This window comes from Salvia hispanica, chromosome 5 (genome assembly GCF_029641045.1).
Source record: "Salvia hispanica isolate PSC_SH4W2 chromosome 5, Shi_PSC_v1, whole genome shotgun sequence".
In the NCBI taxonomy this organism is placed as follows: domain Eukaryota; kingdom Viridiplantae; phylum Streptophyta; class Magnoliopsida; order Lamiales; family Lamiaceae; genus Salvia; species Salvia hispanica.
In genome coordinates, this window is record NC_142696.1 from 9,096,947 (window position 1) to 9,118,004 (window position 21,058).

The 21,058-nt window shown below is 32.3% G+C and overlaps 3 protein-coding genes across 4 annotated transcripts; all 3 read left to right on the forward strand.

The window, feature by feature from the left end:
- Nucleotides 1–263: 263 nt before the first annotated feature.
- On the forward strand, nt 264–3,224 carry LOC125188992 (26S proteasome regulatory subunit 4 homolog A). The gene is made up of 6 exons (XM_048086142.2): nt 264–791; nt 1,304–1,549; nt 2,041–2,210; nt 2,277–2,493; nt 2,563–2,703; nt 2,985–3,224. The coding sequence occupies exons 1-6, from the start codon at nt 315–317 to the stop codon at nt 3,066–3,068; spliced, it is 1,335 nt and encodes a 444-aa protein (XP_047942099.1). The 5' UTR covers nt 264–314; the 3' UTR covers nt 3,069–3,224.
- A 2,483-nt stretch (nt 3,225–5,707) lies between these two features.
- LOC125186748 (Late embryogenesis abundant protein (LEA) family protein) lies at nt 5,708–6,900 on the forward strand. The gene is made up of 3 exons (XM_048083194.2): nt 5,708–5,843; nt 5,964–6,101; nt 6,336–6,900. The coding sequence occupies exons 1-3, from the start codon at nt 5,742–5,744 to the stop codon at nt 6,594–6,596; spliced, it is 501 nt and encodes a 166-aa protein (XP_047939151.1). The 5' UTR covers nt 5,708–5,741; the 3' UTR covers nt 6,597–6,900.
- A 7,864-nt stretch (nt 6,901–14,764) lies between these two features.
- Nucleotides 14,765–20,457, forward strand: LOC125187955 (casein kinase 1-like protein HD16). 2 transcript variants are annotated; one of them, XM_048084642.2, is made up of 17 exons: nt 14,765–15,092; nt 15,399–15,848; nt 16,000–16,125; nt 16,211–16,284; nt 16,393–16,462; nt 16,528–16,583; nt 16,675–16,746; nt 16,891–16,985; nt 17,161–17,227; nt 17,308–17,437; nt 17,523–17,741; nt 17,908–18,038; nt 18,691–18,865; nt 18,971–19,061; nt 19,253–19,410; nt 19,836–20,018; nt 20,132–20,457. In XM_048084642.2, the coding sequence occupies exons 2-17, from the start codon at nt 15,453–15,455 to the stop codon at nt 20,189–20,191; spliced, it is 2,103 nt and encodes a 700-aa protein (XP_047940599.1). In that variant the 5' UTR covers nt 14,765–15,092; nt 15,399–15,452; the 3' UTR covers nt 20,192–20,457. The 2 variants fall into 2 exon arrangements, with proteins under 2 accessions (XP_047940599.1, XP_047940598.1); XM_048084641.2 differs by having other exon boundaries at nt 14,766–15,092; nt 19,836–20,024.
- Nucleotides 20,458–21,058: the final 601 nt, after the last annotated feature.

Sequence of the window (21,058 nt, forward strand, 5' to 3'; positions counted from 1 at the left end):
TTCTAGAGGATCCACCGAGGAATTTGAGTAGTTGGTTGCTTTATGATAGAATAAGTGTTTCTTACTTTCGTTAGTTTTCGTCTTCCTTGGGCATGGATTACCAAAAAAAATATTCTATGGAGTATAATTTTATTAAAATAGTTATTTAAACATTAGGAGTATATTTTTAACTAAGATGTTATATGGGCTGGGTCAGGTATCGGAAAAGCCCGACCCACATACCCTGCCCTTATCCTTTTTCTCTACATTCATTTCTTGAATGCTAAGACAACTTTCTCTGCATTTTCCAAAATCCCTAATTTCGCCTTCCAATCATGGGTCAAGGTACTCCCGGAGGCCTCAATCGCCAGCTCCCCGGCGACCGCAAGAACGACGGCGACAAGAAGGATAAAAAATTCGAGCCGGCGGCGCCACCGGCTCGCGTCGGGCGCAAGCAGCGCAAGCAGAAGGGCCCGGAGGCGGCTGCACGGATCCCTGTGGTGACGCCTCTGACCAAGTGCAAGCTGCGCCTCCTCAAGCTCGACAGAATCAAGGACTATCTGCTGATGGAGGAGGAGTTTGTAGCCAATCAGGAACGCCTAAAGCCACAGGAGGAGAAGACGGAGGAGGATCGCTCCAAGGTCGACGACCTGCGCGGCACGCCGATGAGCGTCGGGAATTTGGAGGAGCTGATTGATGAGAACCACGCCATCGTTTCGTCGTCTGTTGGACCTGAGTATTACGTCGGGATATTGTCGTTCGTCGATAAGGATCAGCTGGAGCCGGGATGTGCCATTCTGATGCACAATAAGGTATATATGAATATGATTGCTTTTGTAATTAGAGTTTTGCAGTTTGTTAGGGTTTTGAACAGTTTGTATGCGTTTGTTTGCGTGTTTTCCCTATATAGTTGGAGAAGATAATGCGTCTAATAATTGCGATTGATTCTCTATAATTGCATCTGAGAGTGGAGTTGTAGTTTGCTATGGATAGTAAATTGGAATGCTACTTTTTTTCATTGCTAATTGAATAATTATCTATGTACAATGTCAGCTAGAACGATTTCTTTAGATGCTTCTTCGATGCACACCGATTTGAGAAACGTTATCTTGTGAATGTAGAGTAAGTAGGCTTTCTAGATTCGGTCAGGCGATGATGTTTTGTGGTGGTTAGATACATTCCATTTGTCGTGTCTAACTAACCAGAAAAAGAGAGTTAAACAAAATAAGTTTCACCAAAGCAAGAGCTGTAAAGAGATCTGTATAGAGAAATAGCTTCCTGGACTTGGATGGGTTTTTAAATTAGAAAATCTCCTTTGTTGCAGGTTCTTTCTGTCGTTGGACTGCTTCAAGATGATGTTGATCCCATGGTATCTGTGATGAAGGTTGAGAAGGCTCCTTTGGAGTCATATGCTGATATTGGTGGACTGGATGCCCAGATCCAGGAGATCAAAGAGGCAGTTGAGCTTCCATTAACTCACCCTGAGCTATATGAAGATATTGGTATTAAACCTCCCAAGGGTGTTATACTCTACGGAGAGCCTGGAACTGGAAAAACATTACTCGCAAAGGTGTGTCCTTTTGTTTTTGGTTCATTGTATCTAAAATGTCAAGATCATATATTATTTTTTCTCGCAATTGGTAATGTTGTAAATTATTACATAGTTTTTTCAACATGTCTTGTTTATTTGCCAGTGGACATGTTATATTTTGTTTGCCTGAATTTATGAGAGAAACAAAAGAAGTGAGAAAAATGAGTACTATGAGGCACTAAAGGAAAAATTAGCTTTAATAGTGATAGTGAGTGGACCTTGCATTTGGCTAATGCTCGCTCCAAAGCTGAACATTCTTATTCATTTTTTTCGTTTGGTTGCTATAAGGGCTCAATCTACTGAACTGAAAGATACAAAGCACCATTGGTATTGGAAACTATCTGGAAGTAGTATTTACATTTCTAATGAGTAATAGACATCTCGGGAGGATTTGTGTCTTCATAGTACAAGTTCATTAACACTTACTTTGGCCTTAATTAATGAACCTCTATTTTTCATTAAACCTTCAGGCTGTGGCAAATTCTACTTCAGCAACTTTCTTGCGTGTTGTTGGAAGTGAATTAATTCAAAAGTATCTAGGAGATGGCCCTAAGTTGGTGAGAGAACTATTTAGAGTTGCTGATGACCTATCTCCCTCAATTGTCTTCATTGATGAAATTGATGCTGTTGGTACAAAAAGGTAATTTCTATATTTATTCCTTTAAAATAGGTAAAGCTGGTACTTATTGGAGAATTCTGGTCACAGGTATGATGCCCACTCAGGTGGTGAACGTGAAATTCAGAGGACCATGTTGGAATTGCTGAACCAGCTAGATGGTTTTGATTCAAGAGGAGATGTGAAAGTGATTCTTGCAACGAATAAAATTGAAAGTCTTGACCCTGCCTTGCTTAGGCCAGGTAGAATAGATAGAAAGATTGAATTTCCTCTACCAGATATCAAGACCAGAAGACGGATTTTCCAGGTAATGACGGGATGCTTTGTTGTTTAAACTAATTTTTTTTGAGTTCACGTAATATAACTTTCCTTGTAGATTCACACATCAAGGATGACATTAGCTGATGATGTGAACCTGGAAGAGTTTGTTATGACGAAAGATGAGTTTTCCGGAGCTGATATCAAGGCCATATGCACCGAAGCAGGTTTGCTTGCCTTGAGAGAGCGTCGCATGAAGGTAACTCTTCAAACCTGTCACCACTTTTTAGGGTTCTGCTGAAAGCATAGGGGTCAGGGATGAGGGGAAGGAAACCCATGCATAAAATTAAATTTCAGCATATAGATAATTTATATAGCGAATGGACTAGTAGATTGCACGGTGAGAGCTGTTAATATTAGTAATAGATGTTTTCTCGGGGTCAACGCTTACCTTCAGTGAGTCTGTAATTGAAGGCTACTGATGCATGAGGTCTGGTATGTTTTGACATGTATTTATTAATGCGTGTATACATTTCTCAGGTGACGCATGCGGATTTCAAGAAGGCGAAGGACAAGGTCATGTTCAAGAAGAAAGAGGGTGTTCCAGAGGGGCTATATATGTGATGAGATGAATATGTTGAGTTGGGGAGTAGATGTGTATCGCTTGTTGAGTTTGCAAGTTTATTATCGACTGTTGCTCTTTGAAGTTATTTTTGGAAACTAAATATGTTTACAATCAATTGCGCAATGATTTTCATCTGTTTTCCATTATTTAACAAAGAGCTGATTTACTTCCACGAACAATAACTGCGTTGTCTTTAGTTTACATTCTTGCTGTAGCTGTTAAATGTCAAATAAATTATGTATTTGATCAAATTTTAGTTGGTCTCGTATTTTTCAAAATTGAATAATAAATCATTAAGTTTGAAATTTGGAATAATAATTTACTAGTCTTATTCGGTTCCAAGACTATGAGTAACTTAGGCTTTAAAAGATTGCCTAATTGATGAAATTGTAAGTCTGTCAGGTTTAACCCTAGGTTTTGGAGGAGGCTCGAAGCCGATAATATCTCAGAATTGTGTATGTGGCTTGGGTTCTCATTCTCACGAAACCCAATCGCATAGAGACAAAGACACGACATGAGGCCGTGGAAGGGTCAAGAAGAGCAGCGCTTGCGCGAGGTGGCAACGATAGCAAGACGAGGATCACAAGAAAAGGGTTATCTCATTGTCGGTTTTTTTTCATTTTTATATTTGGGGTCATATACAGGTCAAAAGCATGATCGGATTTGGGTCGAAAGGGTCTAAACTGACCCTAGGCGCACGCTTGTTGGAGATTTTATGAAAACTTGCTAATAATGATGAAAAAAAAAATTCTGATTAAAACACAGATGTCTAAGGTGAATTTTTGATTGATTGTGGTTTATATAGACTTAGATTATACTACTATGTTAAATCCTTTTTCTTTGTATAATTTTTTGATTTAAGTTGGTTGTATATTATTAGGAGTACTTTACAAATTTTCTATGCCACTTTTCTTATGTGTTGTTTTTAACAACTTTGATTTCGTATGTTGATTGTTGATATAATAATATACCCACTTGTCTATAAAAAATAGTTTTACTTTTTACAAAAAATAGTCTCTTCTTAAAATATAAAATTTCTCTCAAATTATTAACACTATCTTTTTCTATTTTTCCTTTTTCTTTCTCATATTTTATTTATTTTTTATCTATCTCTCTTTTACTTTATCAATTTCTCAAACTCATGTCGTCAACCCATGTGTAAGTGAATATTTTAATGGATGAATGGAGTAATTTGATTTCAATCAAATTCTCAAATTGCATGCATGTAACATTTAATACATTTGAGTTTTCAGATATTTTTGCACTAAAAAATATACGTACTGAATTGACAGATTAAATTTATAGAGGCTCTTATATGACACAATCCCATCATTAGATAGATGGATATATAATCAAAAGATTATTTAAATATTAATTTATTTCTTATAACTATATTTTTATTTGGAATCATATGTGAGTAAAATTGGATGGAATATAAGTATGATTATATCAAGCCATTGAATTATATTAAATTCTAGTGTGAAATGGAAAAAAATAGTTTGGACTTTGGAGACTTAGCCTATTAAACTAGAGGATTATCGTCCAAGTAAAATCTATGAACGAGTTATTTGTTAAAATTAATGCTTCAATGATATCCAATTTGCATCAAGAACTTGTAAATTGTAGATTAAGATTGAGGAAATGCTTATATTTTGCTAGGAAAGTTATCAATGGCTAACTCATCATTTAATTGCTAACTACAACTAATTTAAGGTCATAGGGTTTTAGAAAACGTGTGGTCTACAATTTGCCACGTGTAATTTTCGCTTTTATTAATAAAATCAGAAAAGATAAAAAAAAAACTCCAAATTAGGGTTATGGATGAAAATGTCAATATAGTGTTCCGAGAATATCAACACAATGCTTTGAGAATGTCAACACAATGCTTTAAGAATGTTAACTCATTGCTTATATTGACATTCTACATGTATTATATTGACATATTTTATATAGTATGTTATTTAAAAAATTTTGAAATTTTTTTCAAATTTTGACGTTGGAACATATGCATGTAGGATATCGTTGGAATTCTTAATTATCTTTAATTTGATATATGTTATATGAATTTAAAGTTTTGGAATTTCTTTTAAAAGTTAGTTATAACTAATTTTGTAGTTAATTGACATTAATACCCCTATTGATATTTTTTGAAATTAATTCTATGACCTTATTGATGTTTTTTTTTATCGTATTGACATTTCAGGGTTGATGATCTAGGCTTTTAATTTGAATATCTAATGACTATTATTTAGTTATAGTTAGCAATTAAGTATTGAGTTAGCAATATAACACTCCACTATTTTGCTATATACTTATGTTTTGTCTAGATAGTGAATAAGTGAGTGAGCATACACCGCCTAGGTCCTAGTCAATATGCGTATGTTTTACCACAAAATCAAATACCACAAGTATACACCTAAATTAACTCACAATTATGCAAATTAATGTTAATATACACAAAAAAATTAGTATGACGCCAATACTTGGTCAACCGCTTCTACCACAAAAAGAGTTTTGTCAACCCATTTCGAAGGAGGTCCACCATGTTGTAACCAAAAATATTACTACTATTTTTAACATTTCCATTATAAATACATCTCCCTCTCCAAAATTGCTAACAAACTTATAATTTGTTATTGAATAGAAAAAAATACACAAAAAGCACAACGGAAATGGCAAGCATGGCATTCGCTAACTCTCTCACAAGGCTCCAATCCACCAAGAAACTGGACATCATCTTTCGCAGGCCTAACACTTCTGTTTTTGCTCCTCAGGTGAATTGATAATCATTCATACCTCCATTAAAATCCACAAATACAATTTAATTGTGTAAATTTGAATTAATGATTGTAGAATTAATTATGGAATCGAATAAATATTTGTTGTTTTATAAGGCGAGAAGATGTTACGGTGCGAAGTCTAAATTTGATGACGCGGCCAATCAAGGTTGCGACGCTGCAAAGAAGGGCGTCGACGCTGCTAAGAAGGGTGCCGATGACATTAAGAAAGAGGCTTTTGCAGCTGCAGACCAGGTATGCATATGCTACATATTTTATATGAGCATCGTTCTAGTTTGTTTTATTTTATATATTTAGTTTGATTTTAATATATTATAAAATTGTTATTAACATTTTCAATTTTATAACATGCATAAAAAATAAATCTCATTTGTTATTGACATTTTTCAATTTGACTCGGAGTCTAGCTTAGCGCAGCCTTTACATTCATGTTTATTTCACTATCTCATATGATTAGATAATGAACAGGCGGGTCAAAAGGCGGGCAATGTCGCGGGAAAGATTTCAGGGACGGCCCAAGATGCGGCGAGCAAAGTGAAGGACGTGGCACAGGAGGCTGCCGGAAAAGTGCAACAGACAGCGGAAAGCGCGTGGGGCACCGTCAAAGACACCACTCAGAAGGTGAAGGACACGGTGGTGGGAAAGGCCGACGCCTCCGCCGAGTCGGCTAAAGCCGCCGTCAAGGAAGGGGCGGCCAAAGTCGACCGCACCATCAACTCTAAGAAATGAATCAATTAACTAAACTCTACTGTGACTATTATTAAATTTAAAATTATCTATATTAATTACCATGTTCAGTTTAACGATTAATATGTTATAGGGAATAATCTCAGCCACAATGTGCTTGAGATAGGTCTGTTGTCTTGTTGGGATAAAAATGTTAGTAGGTAGATAGTTCTTGGTGTCTCCATTTGTAATTCGATGGGTATATATCGATATGTTTGTAAATAGTAAATAGTGAGTATCAATGTATATGAAAATATTCAGTGTGTTAAAAATAGAGTATACATAACATATGCATTTACAAAACTTACTCCCTCCGTCCTCCGTCCTATTATGTGCAAACAGTTTTTCATTTTGGTCCGTTTCATATTAACTGTCCCAATTTATTTTTACCATTTTTGGTGACGGAACTTACATTCCACTAACTCATTTTCACTCACATTTTATTAAAAAACTAATAGTATATAAACGTAGGACTAAATTCTAGTAATAACTTTTAAAACCCATTTTCTATTATACTTCCTCCGTTTTCCAAAGTTTGTCCCAACTTGATCCAGCGCGGATTTTTAAGAAATTGTTTGACTTTGTATTAAATAAAAGTGTGTAGTGGAATAAGGGTCCCACATTGAGGAAATTGATGGTGTGTTTAATATCTATTTTTAGTAAGATTTCAAGTGGGACAAACTTTATGGGACAAACAAAAAATGGTAAAATGAGAGAATCTTTGGGGGAGGAAGGGATCGGAGTATTTCTTAAAACCTGTGTAAGACTAATGTGACTATGTGAGATACATATTGGACGAAGGGCATATGTCTCTAACTACAGACAGCCATAGATGAGCAAACGAAAAGACGCAAAGTTAACCAAAAGGTTTGTGTTCCGACACGGTAAAATTTAAGCTCGATTAGCCACACCTGATTAACTTGCAATAAGAGTAGCTGGTATGATTGACATTACTAACCACTGTCATTGAGTCCATTTTAAGTTTGAGTCTTGTTCTTTGTAGAGTCAATGTCAAATAGAGAAAAAAATTGATATAGCAAAGATATATTATTAAAACATGGATAAAAACAAGTAAGTGTGTAGCTATTGTTGATTACCAAAGATTCTTATTTTTTATCATAAGATGATTTTTGAAATGTCTTGAATTAATTTCACGTAATTAATGTCAAATAGAGAAATTTCTTGAATGCAATTTTACATATATCAAATAAAAAAAATCCCAAGCACGTTGTTACGGATTACAGATTACTGCTCCCTTCGTCTTTAAAAAGTTTGATCTATTTCCTTTTTAGTCTGTCTCTAAAAAGTATAAATTTTCTATTTTTGGATACTTCTTTCTCTTTAATGAAATGACACTCATTCTCCACTAATTATAATATTTTAAAAAAAAAATCTTTAGATCTCTATCTTATTTTTTTAATTATATATTAAAACTCGTGCATAATCAAATGTTAATACTTTTCAGGCCGAGGGATTACCTTTTATTGTCAATCTTCTTTTTATAGACTATTAGCTACTTCTATTACTCCATTTGGATTCTATCTCGAATCTTCTAGCTAATTGCTAGTACTCAAGATTAGAAAATTGCATTGACGACAAAATATCAAAGCTCTAAATCTAGGAGAGAGAATATCACATCATGGAAAATTCTGGAGAGCTATGAATTGTATGAAATTTTATTCCCTACTCCCCTATATATATAGAGAAAGAGGATATATAGAGAAAGAGGAGTGTTATATTGCTAACTCAATACTTAATTACTAATAGTAATTAGATATTCAAATAAAAGGCCTAGATCATCAACTCTGAAATGTCAATACGATCAACAAAAAACGTCAATAAGGCCATATGATTAATTCCAAAAAATATCAATAGGGGTATTAATGTCAATTAACTACAAAATTAGTTATAACTAACTTTTAAAAGAAATCCCAAAACTTTAAATTCATATAACATATATCAAATTAAAGATAATTTTGTAAGGATTCCAACGATATACTACATGCATATGTTCTGACGTCAAAATTTGAAAATTTTTTTTGAAAATATTTAATTTTTTCGTACAGCAGAAATTTTAATATACTATATAAAATATGTCAATATACTATATAAAATATGTCAATATAATACATGTAGAATGTCAATATAAGCATTGTGTTGATATTTTCGAAACACTATATTGACATTTTTCATCTAAAACCTTAATTTGGAGTTTTTTTTTTTATCTTTTTCGATTTAATTAATAAAAATCAAAATTACACGTGGCAAATTGTAGGCCATACATTTTCCAAAATCCTATGGCCTTAAATTAGTTGTAGTTAGCAATTAAATGATGAGTTAGCAATTGATCATTCCCCTATAGTAATGGATCTAATTAGTGGCGAAACTATGTTGGGGCAGGGCCGCCATGGTCTCCCCATCAATTTATTTATTGACTATATATTACTCCCTCCGTTCTATAGTAATAGAGACATTTTATTTTGCTCACTCGTTTTGAAAAAATAATTATAAATAGTTAAAGTGGAGAAAAAGTAAAGTAAGAGAGAGAATATTATAGATAAGACTCTTCTCTATATTATTCTCTCTCTTATTTTACTTTTTCTCTACTTTAACTATTTATAATTATTTTTTCAAAATGAGTGCGCAAAATGAAATGCCTCTATTACTATGGAACGGGGAGAGTATATATTAAAAAAAAAAAATATGTAACATTTGTAGCTCAGTTGGTTGGAGATGGTGCTAGTGACCTAAATGCCACAAGTTACCCCCAGTGGCGACATATTTCTATTCTCTCTTTTATGCTTCATATTTTTTTCTCTTTTCTTTCCACTTATACAATATAATGTGTATAATCCAATTGTATTAGTTTTTCTCTCTGTTCTCTTTTACACTATTAATTACATGAATTTTAAATCTTTGTCCCTTCATAATTAAAAATTGTTTCTATCTATATTAAACTTACATAAAAATTGAAATTATTAAATATTACTTCATTTCAAGCTTTTGGGTGGTCACATACATCGACCCTATAATTATTAATAGTGACTTGGGGCCCCCTATCGTAAAATTCTGGCTTCGTTACTGGATCGAATTCTATCTTCTCTGCTAGGAATTGAACTAACACATTATTTTCTTTGCATGTATTTCTCTTATGCATATTGATGCATTTTTTTCTAGCACTATAACTAACTGCAACTGTACAGTGTAAAAATAGTATTGCTAAAGATCACTATCGAGATATTGCACGTGAAGAATAATATTACAAAATGTCTTATAATTAAATGAGCGTTATTTACTTTCTGGAAACACATGGTTTTGATTATTAACTATGTTTAAACAAATAAGAAACTAATAAAAAAAATTAAGCAACTAATAATAAAAGAGCGAAAACTGATAGAAATAATCAGACAAATAAGGGAATTCCGGGGACATTACAAAATTAGTTAGTCTCATAATCTTTAATAACATGGATATTAAAAATCATAGTTTTGTTTTTATCCAACTGTATCGTATAAAATTAGGAGTAGTGATTTAGAGACATAATGTCTCTAAGCCATAATAACATTGTGACTAATTTACCCTAACATTAAAGTATTAAATAGATATATACCTAATTAAGGAAAATTTAACCAAATTAATTATTCTTATCTAAATGCATATATGTTAATTGGAGATAAACTTAATCATGCAACTAGAGTAATGAATTTAAATTTTTTTCAATCAAAACCATTCTTGTCGTGTAAATTTTTAAAACAATTAATTAAAAAATCAGTAATTTAGATTACCAGTATTAATTAACACACTACATAACTAAATTATTATATTTAATTGTAAAATAATTTGATTACTTAAATAGCATCATATGCTTTTTCAAATAGATTTTACGTTGTGCTATTCTTTCATAACTTATTTTTTTCCTTAAATTTTCTGAAACATTTTGTCAATATAGTAACAATGAAATCATTCATTTAATAGTATATGAAAAAATATGTAAAAAATTAAACATTTATCTTATTCAATTTGGTTTATATAATAAAATAATATACTATTTTTTCATTATCTTTTCAATTTTTTTGTTATTTTTCTTTGCTTTAACTAAATTTAATATTTTTTATTTAATTAAGCTAGGGCGTCTAATATTTTAATATAACTATTTAGTTTTGAAATATTAAATAGATGAGTTAAGAAAATACAATTAATTTTTATTCAGATTCAAATCTATCGTTTTAAATGTTAAAAATCAAAGAAATTATTAATTTAATACAAAAATAATTGGATGAATCTACTTTTCTCATTTTAGATTATTTTAATATACCACATGTCAACTACTACTAATTGATTAATAATTAAAAGTAATAAGAATCATAAACTCTGTTAATATTATAAGATAGTGCGGAGTATTATTTGTTTAGAGTTAGGAATTCTAATATTTGCAAAAAAAAGAGTGAGGGAATATTAAATATGTAGCTTTAAAATGTTAAATATATAAGTTAAGAACATGCGATTATTTATTGATCACTGTTAAACATAATCTTTCAAAAATTATAAATTAAAGAAATTATAATTTTGTAAAATAAAGAATTAAACTTAAAATCATAAACACTAGACTCAATTAGCATTCGTACACCATGTATCAAATTTAATTTATTGCATGTTATAGTTAAATATTTTAATATATTTAAAATATGAAGTAAATGATATAAGAACATATGATTTTATCGAGGTTCAACTATAATGGTCCAAGATTTAAGAATTTAAAAAAATCAAAATAAAAAAATAAAAAATTAGAACTAGAGAATTCTTTAAATCAAAACCATATACTCACTTAATTAGTAGTATTAATATATAATATAGTATTATCAAATTTTAATGTGTTGGGTGTTATATTAAAGTGAGCTAAAAAATTTATTATTTTTTAAAGATTATTGTGAATAAAAAGTGATTAAAAGAATAAGTTTATCAATATTGAAGATTATAGTATTATAATTACAAAGTAATTATTTTTTGTCACATGTTATAGTAACTCTAAGTATTTACAGTTCAAAAATATTAGATAACTAATTATTTATATTTTATAGCGCTAATTATTTGTTAAAAATGATTTAAATTCACATTTATAAAGACTAATTCATTAAGAAGTCTGAAATTATTTGTTTGTTGATAAATCTTATTTTATTTGTAGACAAAATGTACACTAAATATATAAAGCTAATAAAATTAATATTTAAAATTTTAAAGAAATATCTTTAAGTAAATGCATTAAAATGGGCATATATAAAAAAAGTTATCAAATCATGTTTTAAACAATTAGATGATTGCAACATGTTATTAAATGCATGCATCATCTATGCATAATCAAAATTTATATCCTTAAATAGGTGTATTTAGTAAACAAATTAATGTAGGGGTAATAAAGTACATATACAAAATATAAATTTAATTAAAAATATGATATAATATATACTTACCATTTTAAGCATTATGGCTTGGAGACATTATGTCTCCAAAACATTAACATTAATTTGTTTACTAAATACACCTATTTAAGGATATAAATTTTGATTATGCATAGATGATGCATGCATTTAATAACATGTTGCAATCATCTAATTGTTTAAAACATGATTTGATAACTTTTTTTATATATGCCCATTTTAATGCATTTACTTAAAGATATTTCTTTAAAATTTTAAATATTAATTTTATTAGCTTTATATATTTAGTGTACATTTTGTCTACAAATAAAATAAGATTTATCAACAAACAAATAATTTCAGACTTCTTAATGAATTAGTCTTTATAAATGTGAATTTAAATCATTTTTAACAAATAATTAGCACTATAAAATATAAATAATTAGTTATCTAATATTTTTGAACTGTAAATACTTAGAGTTACTATAACATGTGACAAAAAATAATTACTTTGTAATTATAATACTATAATCTTCAATATTGATAAACTTATTCTTTTAATCACTTTTTATTCACAATAATCTTTAAAAAATAATAAATTTTTTAGCTCACTTTAATATAACACCCAACACATTAAAATTGATAATACTATATTATATATTAATACTACTAATTAAGTGAGTATATGGTTTTGATTTTAAGAATTCTCTAGTTCTAATTTTTTATTTTTTTATTTTGATTTTTTTAAATTCTTAAATCTTGGACCATTATAGTTGAACCTCGATAAAATCATATGTTCTTATATCATTTATTTCATATTTTAAATATATTAAAATATTTAACTATAACATGCAATAAATTAAATTTGATACATGGTGTACGAATGCTAATTGAGTCTAGTGTTTATGATTTTAAGTTTAATTCTTTATTTTACAAAATTATAATTTCTTTAATTTATAATTTTTGAAAGATTATGTTTAACAGTGATCAATAAATAATCGCATGTTCTTAACTTATATATTTAACATTTTAAAGCTACATATTTAATATTCCCTTACTCTTTTTTTTGCAAATATTAGAATTCCTAACTCTAAACAAATAATACTCCGCACTATCTTATAATATTAGCAGAGTTTATGATTCTTATTACTTTTAATTATTAATCAATTAGTAGTAGTTGACATGTGGTATATTAAAATAATCTAAAATGAGAAAAGTAGATTCATCCAATTATTTTTGTATTAAATTAATAATTTCTTTGATTTTTAACATTTAAAATGATAGATTTGAATCTGAATAAAAATTAATTGTATTTTCTTAACTCATCTATTTAATATTTTAAAACTAAATAGTTATATTAAAATATTAGACGCCCTAGCTTAATTAAATAAAAAATATTAAATTTAGTTAAAGCAAAAAAAAATAATAAAAAAATTGAAAAGATAATGAAAAAATAGTATATTATTTTATTATATAAACCAAATTGAATAAGATAAATGTTTAATTTTTTACATATTTTTTCATATACTATTAAATGAATGATTTCATTGTTACTATATTGACAAAATGTTTCAGAAAATTTAAGGAAAAAAATAAGTTATGAAAGAATAGCACAACGTAAAATCTATTTGAAAAAGCATATGATGCTATTTAAGTAATCAAATTATTTTACAATTAAATATAATAATTTAGTTATGTAGTGTGTTAATTAATACTGGTAATCTAAATTACTGATTTTTTAATTAATTGTTTTAAAAATTTACACGACAAGAATGGTTTTGATTGAAAAAAATTTAAATTCATTACTCTAGTTGCATGATTAAGTTTATCTCCAATTAACATATATGCATTTAGATAAGAATAATTAATTTGGTTAAATTTTCCTTAATTAGGTATATATCTATTTAATACTTTAATGTTAGGGTAAATTAGTCACAATGTTATTATGGCTTGGAGACATTATGTCTCTAAATCACTACTCTTAAAAATCATAGTTTTGTTTTTATCCAACTGTATCGTATGTACGCATTCTACTTATCAACAAGATTTATAGATTTCAATCTTCCTAAAATACTATGGATTAGTATATGGTAAGTGCAGATGTGCAGATGTTGATCCCTGCACACTATAGAAGGTTGGCATACAACCATGTATTAGTTTTGAGATAGGTACTTGTAAAAATTAAACTAGCCAACTAGCGGGAATTTGAGCGAGTTCAACTGAAATTAGATCACAACTAAATTAACATGGGCAAGTGAAAAGGATGATCGACTCAGGATCCAAATAAACATGTTCTGATAAAGTAAAATTAGGTCGACATAGTAACAATTGTCAGCCTCGTAGAGGCAAAATCTATGGCTTGACATTACTCTCATACAGCCAGCCATACTCGTATGGAACTGGCTTAATAATTTCTTCTATTTCGTCTTTTATATTGGTAATATTATACTAGGTATTTATTAATAAAATAAATTTATCCTTTTTCTCTAATACTCGGTAGGTAAGCATTTTAGTTGTAATCAATTGAAAATGAATTACTCAACTAGTCTTGTCTCCCTAATCACCCACCTCCTCAATTTGATTCACAAATTTCAAAATTTCAATACATGACTATTATACTAAATCGAATTTAAGTCATCAGATTTTTTATTAACTAACGGCCTTAATTTTGTTTCCATAAATACCCCCATTGAAATGGCAAACGATAGAATTAGATGATAATTAGATGAATACAAAATTGAATACACTAACCAAGGTTTGTAGATGTGTGTAGAGCCATAGATTCTAGAGCTGCTATACAGTATACACCAATACAAATATACAATACCAATACACAACGATTTTCCCTAATTTTTCTACCTCGAGTTTCTTCCATATCCACACCTTGCAACAACGCCTCCTCACCCTCTATATCTTCTGATTCTCAACAATACATCTTTATCTGTTTTCCCAATTTTAAAGGATAATTACTTTTTTAGGTATAACGAATATGTTCCGCTGAAGATCTGGTTTTGATCGCTTAATTAAATTGAACTTTCTAACCCCTGTTTCTATCTCCGATCATCCAGTTATTGCTGTTTATGAGGTACGATCTGTTGCTCTTTTGTAACTGCTTATATTCGATGGAAATGAACTGTTTAATCTTCCTTGATTGTCGATGAACTTACAGTGAGATGACTGATATAGTGTTTTTATAGGTTTGTTTATCTATCTGTTTTTTGTTGTTGCATTGGCTATTGGCTATTGGCTATTGAGCGTATATATAACTGTTAAATGTTGTGAAAATTTGGTGTCTTTTTGAAATTTTGCACATTTTGTGATTATAAATTGGAATTTCCCCGGTGATAGAGGGTTTGTTGGCTGAAGACTTTACCTTTTCCCCCTTCTAAAGGTTGACTGAAGATTCTGCACAGAAGTGAGCAGGAGCTGATTTGCATGGGTGACGATGCCAGAATTGCGTAGCGGAGCAAGGAGATCAAAACGGCTTGGTGATCTCCAGCCTGCTAATCAAGAAGAAAATATTCTTTCACCTGCTCAGAATAGAACCAGAAGGAGAGGAAGAGGGAGAGGGAGAGGGAATGCAGCTGGTGTAGCTAAAGGTCCTTCTGCAGCAACACCCGCAAGGCCGACTGCTGGTGGTAGAGGCAGGGGGGTTAGGTTGATAGATTTAGAACCAGAGCCACCTTGTGAGATTCTTCCTCAAGCTGGTGTTGGGGCAAGGGATCCAGCTTGTAATAAAGTAGAGGGTGGGGCAGATAAAGAAATCGCAATGGACGGTGGAAGTGCTGATAAAGTAATGGGAGTTGAAGAAGAACCAAGTTCAACTCCAGTGCCTGAGAGGGTAATTGGTTACCTCTTCTTCTCAATTCCTCTGGGATTATTGAGGGTTCTTTCAATTTCTTGAGATTGCAGTCACCATTCATATCGCATCTCAATAATCTTTTGAATTTGAATTTTATTCTGGTTAGTGAGTCCAGTGTTACTTGGCGCAGGTTCAAGTTGGCAACTCACCAATGTATAAGACGGAAAGAAAATTAGGTAAGGGTGGATTCGGCCAAGTTTATGTTGGTCGAAGAGTAAGTGGTGGCAGTGAAAGAATGGGACCTGATGCTGTCGAGGTATCATGTGGCACAAATAATTGCTAAAAGTTTTTACCTAATTGATCTTGGCGCTGTCTAATAAAATCAAAATTTCTCTGTATAGGTAGCGTTGAAGTTTGAACACCGAAATAGCAAGGGTTGCAATTACGGCCCTCCTTATGAATGGCAGGTCTACAAGTAAGTTCTTAGTTCAAAGTTTGAGAATGTTCTCAATATCTCTCCATTTTTTTCTCTATTTTATTCAGATATTCATTTTCGTAAGTGCTGTGTAATTTTTCTGTTAAGCTCCCTAAATGGATGCTATGGGGTACCATGGGTTCACTACAAGGGCCGCCAAGGAGATTTCTACATTCTGGTGGGTTTACATATTTTCAAGAGGTTTCATAATTTCTATCTTGTTTCTAATGAATATTGTTTCAGGTCATGGATATACTTGGGCCTAGTCTTTGGGATGTTTGGAATTCTTTGGGCCAGTCGTAAGATCATCTCTCTCTTTCTCTGACATGTGCTCCATTTATTCCTCTTTTTAGGCTTCACATTGCCATTGACCATGAGCACCTGAAACAGGATGTCGCCAAGTATGACAGCTTGCATAGCAGTTGAGGCTATCTCAATTCTTGAGAAGCTCCACATGAAGGGGTAAAGCCTTCAAAATACTGCCGAATATATTTTCTTCAATGTCAGATCACCACTTCCTAGGAAAGGAGTTGTTCCTTTTTAATTGCTTCTTTCACTTGTGTACGGCTATTAAATCCATTTCCACAATTTCTGGTGCTAATCTAGATTTGTGCATGGAGACGTGAAGCCAGAGAACTTTTTACTTGGCCAGCCTGGAACAGCAGAGGAGAAAAAGCTGTATCTTATTGATCTTGGTTTGGGTAAGATAACTGTTGTTCTGTTAACATGTGGCTTAGCTACATTCATATTGATTAGTTATAGCAAGAAACATAGAATGGAGATACAGCATTTTTTGTTTCTCTCTAGTATTTGTGATCTTGCTACACTTTCTCAGTACAATATCTTCTGGTATTCTGAACACAATCTGTGCTGCAGCTTCCAGGTGGAAAGATGCATCATCCGGGCAACATGTTGAGTATGATCAGAGGCCAGATATCTTTAGGTTTGTTAAGTTTATGTAAATTTTTGCTATATACAGGGGCACCACAAGGTATGCAATAAACTTTAGTTATCGATCCACAGGGGCACCATAAGGTATGCAAGTGTGCATGCACACTTGGGTCGTACAGGAAGTAGGAGGGATGATCTAGAGTCGTTGGCATACACCCTGATATTTCTTATAAAAGGAAGGTTGCCATGGCAAGGGTATCAGGTAATTGACATTTACTTAGTTAACTTGATGATTATCTTATCAGATTTGGCTGATCCTTCCTTCATGATTGATGGTGACGTGACAGGGTGATAACAAGAGTTTTCTAGTCTGTAAGAAGAAAATGGCGACCTCTCCGGAACTGATGTGTTGCTTTTGCCCTGCTCCATTTAAACAGTTTCTTGAGGCTGTTACTAATATGAAGTTTGATGAGGAGCCAAATTATTCTAAGCTGATTTCCTTATTTGATAGTCTGATTGAACCATGCACTACACTGAGACCAATAAGGATAGATGGAGCTCTTAAGGTAGCATGAAAACCAGTTTGTTTGAGCAAGTTTAGTGTGTTGACTCTCACTTAAGTTTCATTTAGCACAAAAATTTACCTCGAGACAAACTTAGCATTTTCATTATGGATGTGCATTTTTGAGGTTTCTATGTATCTGTGTATATTTATCGTATTCCTTCACACAGGTTGGGCAAAAGCGTGGTAGGTTGTTGCTTAACTTGGATGAAGATGAACAACCAAAGAAGAAAGTACGGCTGGGTAGTCCTGCGACTCAGTGGATCTCAGTGTATAATGCACGACGCCCAATGAAACAGAGGTAACTGCTGATTTTGAATATTTATTTAGGAATTTGTGCATGCAATTTTTACTTCTCCAAAAGTTTGTACTTTATCTAGAAATGTACTGCAAATGTGAGGACTAGCAAACGTACTTTGATATCTGCCAGTTGTTATCTACTTTTCCTCGCACAACTTTAAATGATATTGAAGTCCTAAGTTCCTTCAAGTTTCATACTTTGCTTGGATTAATATGTGAATTATTTGTATATTATCATTGGTGGTTTTTCAGGTTTTCTTGGTAGTTTCTGGTGCTGTCTTATGTCAGTTATTGTAATAGCTTCATATGTTTCTCCTTCTACTGTCGCATTTTAAATACATATTTTGCTGCCTCTTGCAATGCACTCTACATTTTGGTGTATGATATACATTTTCACATATGCAAATCGGTATTTTTGTGATTATGCTGCTGTTCTTTACAGTGTTCAGCATGGATTACCCTCCAATTTTGACTCAATATTTTGATAATTGATTTTCAACAACTCTGATAACTGAATGTGAATTGATTGCATTTTATCTTTGTGAATGGTGTATTCGTCATGCAACATTTGAACCGACATGTGTGTTTGACTTGGATTATGTTCACATTTTTATCGCAAACCTCTATAATTTTTTGTGAGATTTTCCTTGTAGATATCACTACAATGTTGCGGATTCAAGACTCCGTCAGCATGTAGAGAAGGGTAATGAAGATGGCTTGTATATTAGCTGTGTAGCTTCAGCATCAAGTCTGTGGGCCTTGATCATGGATGCTGGAACAGGTTTTACTTCACAAGTCTATGAGCTTTCAGCTGTTTTTCTTCATAAGGTAGAGATAATCTTATTATTTCGTTTTATATTTGCGTTGTTTTCTTTTCTTCATTCTAGCTGATTGTACATGCCCATGCAATAATATTTTCTTGGTTCTGTGCAGGATTGGATCATGGAACAATGGGAAAAAAACTATTACATCAGTTCTATAGCTGGTGCTACTAATGGAAGTTCACTGGTGGTTATGTCTAAAGGTAAACTCTTATCTAACTGTTGTCTCGTTTATATCTCTTCTTTTCACTGTCCAACCCCCTCTGTGTTTTCTTCATTGTTAAAAGTTTCCTTGCTAACAAATTATCCTTTAAATGTTCTACTTAGGTAGAGATTCTATCTTCTTCATTATATTAAGACTGATGTTTTTGCTTTTAACTCGTCTGTCCTTCAGGAACACCTTATACCCAACAATCATATAAAGTTAGTGAATCCTTTCCTTTCAAGTGGATCAATAAGAAGTGGAAAGAAGGATTCCATGTCACATCTATGACAACTGCTGGCAGCCGCTGGGGTGTTGTGATGTCCAGAAATTCTGGGTACTCTGAACAGGTAAAAACATCTCACCATATTTCACTAAGCTAACCTGTAAAATTTTGCTAAAAAAAGTACCAAGTCTCTATTTTTAATGAGGGTCTATAATCTTTGAACACTTGTATCATCCATTTGCATTTACAGATTAACTGCATTTTATTCTTCACATCAACACAACAAAATGCATTGTCATTTTTACACATACTAAATTGTTATTTCAGATATCCTTCCTTGGTATTTTATGATAATGGGAATTGAAAAAAATTGATGGTAGTGTGGGACTTTTGAAGTGCACATTTACTGTGGAGGAATTATTTGTATATAATCAATGCCAATCATTTTCCCCCCAATAAGCCAATATGAGTTGGCTGGAAATATTGTGTTTTACTGTTTGGTTGTTTTGGGACATAACGTAATACTAATCGGGTGGATTGGTTTCTCAGGTGGTTGAGCTTGATTTTCTTTATCCAAGTGAAGGAATCCACCGACGTTGGGAAAGTGGGTACAGAATAACATCCATGGCCGCTACTGCCGATCAAGCAGCTTTCATACTTAGCATACCGAGACGCAAAATAATGGATGAGACTCAGGAGACACTCCGTACATCTGCATTCCCAAGCACCCATGTAAAGGTACTAAACTTTATCTAAGAATTGGAGGTTTACATGAGAGTTTACTCTCAAGTTCTCCTCAATATTACAACTTCCTTTTTCATTTATTCTTTGTATTTGGTTTACAGGAGAAGTGGTCCAAGAATCTCTACATCGCATCGATATGTTATGGTCGTACAGTTTGCTGAAGTTGTATAATATGTACTTATTGAGATGAGGGGGCAGGCTACATTTTTGATTAAATTGGGTAACCATGTTTCTAGGCAGTAAAAATATAACATGATGTGCTTCCGTGTAATGGAAAGACGACATTGAAGAAGAAGAAGGTGCCGTGGACGTGATAGAAAATTGAAGCTGTACAATGGGGTAAGGATTGAGAGCAAGGAGGTTGTGTGCTTATGTAAAAGCTATTGCTAAGATTTGAAATGTGATTCGATCCTATTATGATTTACTATTGATATTAGCCCCCTACCATAATCATATCAAATGCATGTAGTAGAAGGTTTATTGAAAGATGAGAAAAGTTCCAAGAGAAGAGTGAGTTGTGCACCAACATCTTGATCCACAATGTCGGAAACAATATCATCCATGACACCACCAGCAAATCCCCGAGGGTGTTGCACAATGGGAACTTGTGTTTATTGTTGAGCACATGGTCATCGGGCTGCACATCCCAAGATCTTGCTGCTCCAGTCCACTCCCGCAACCTGGAAAATGCAGTCGTCCATCTCTGAAGCATGTGATTAGCACTCCCTTTGTCTGCGTGTCCTTGAGCGTTAGATCTGATCTCCAAACACTTTCTTCAGCAATTTGGAGATGCTTTAACCCAAGAGTAAAGGCCGTTGGTTCAGGCTATACGGGCTATTGTGGGGTTGTCAGATTTAGCTATGAAAATGGATTGGAGGTGGACGAGGGTGTTGCCGGCCAGGATAGCATCCTTGCCGTTCATGCTCAAAATCCTCACTTTTCCATTATTGTTATTCACACAGCTTATGTTGCAGAGAATGGGGAATGTTTCATTGGTCAGTTTGTCTTTGAAGCAAATTAGAGTATAT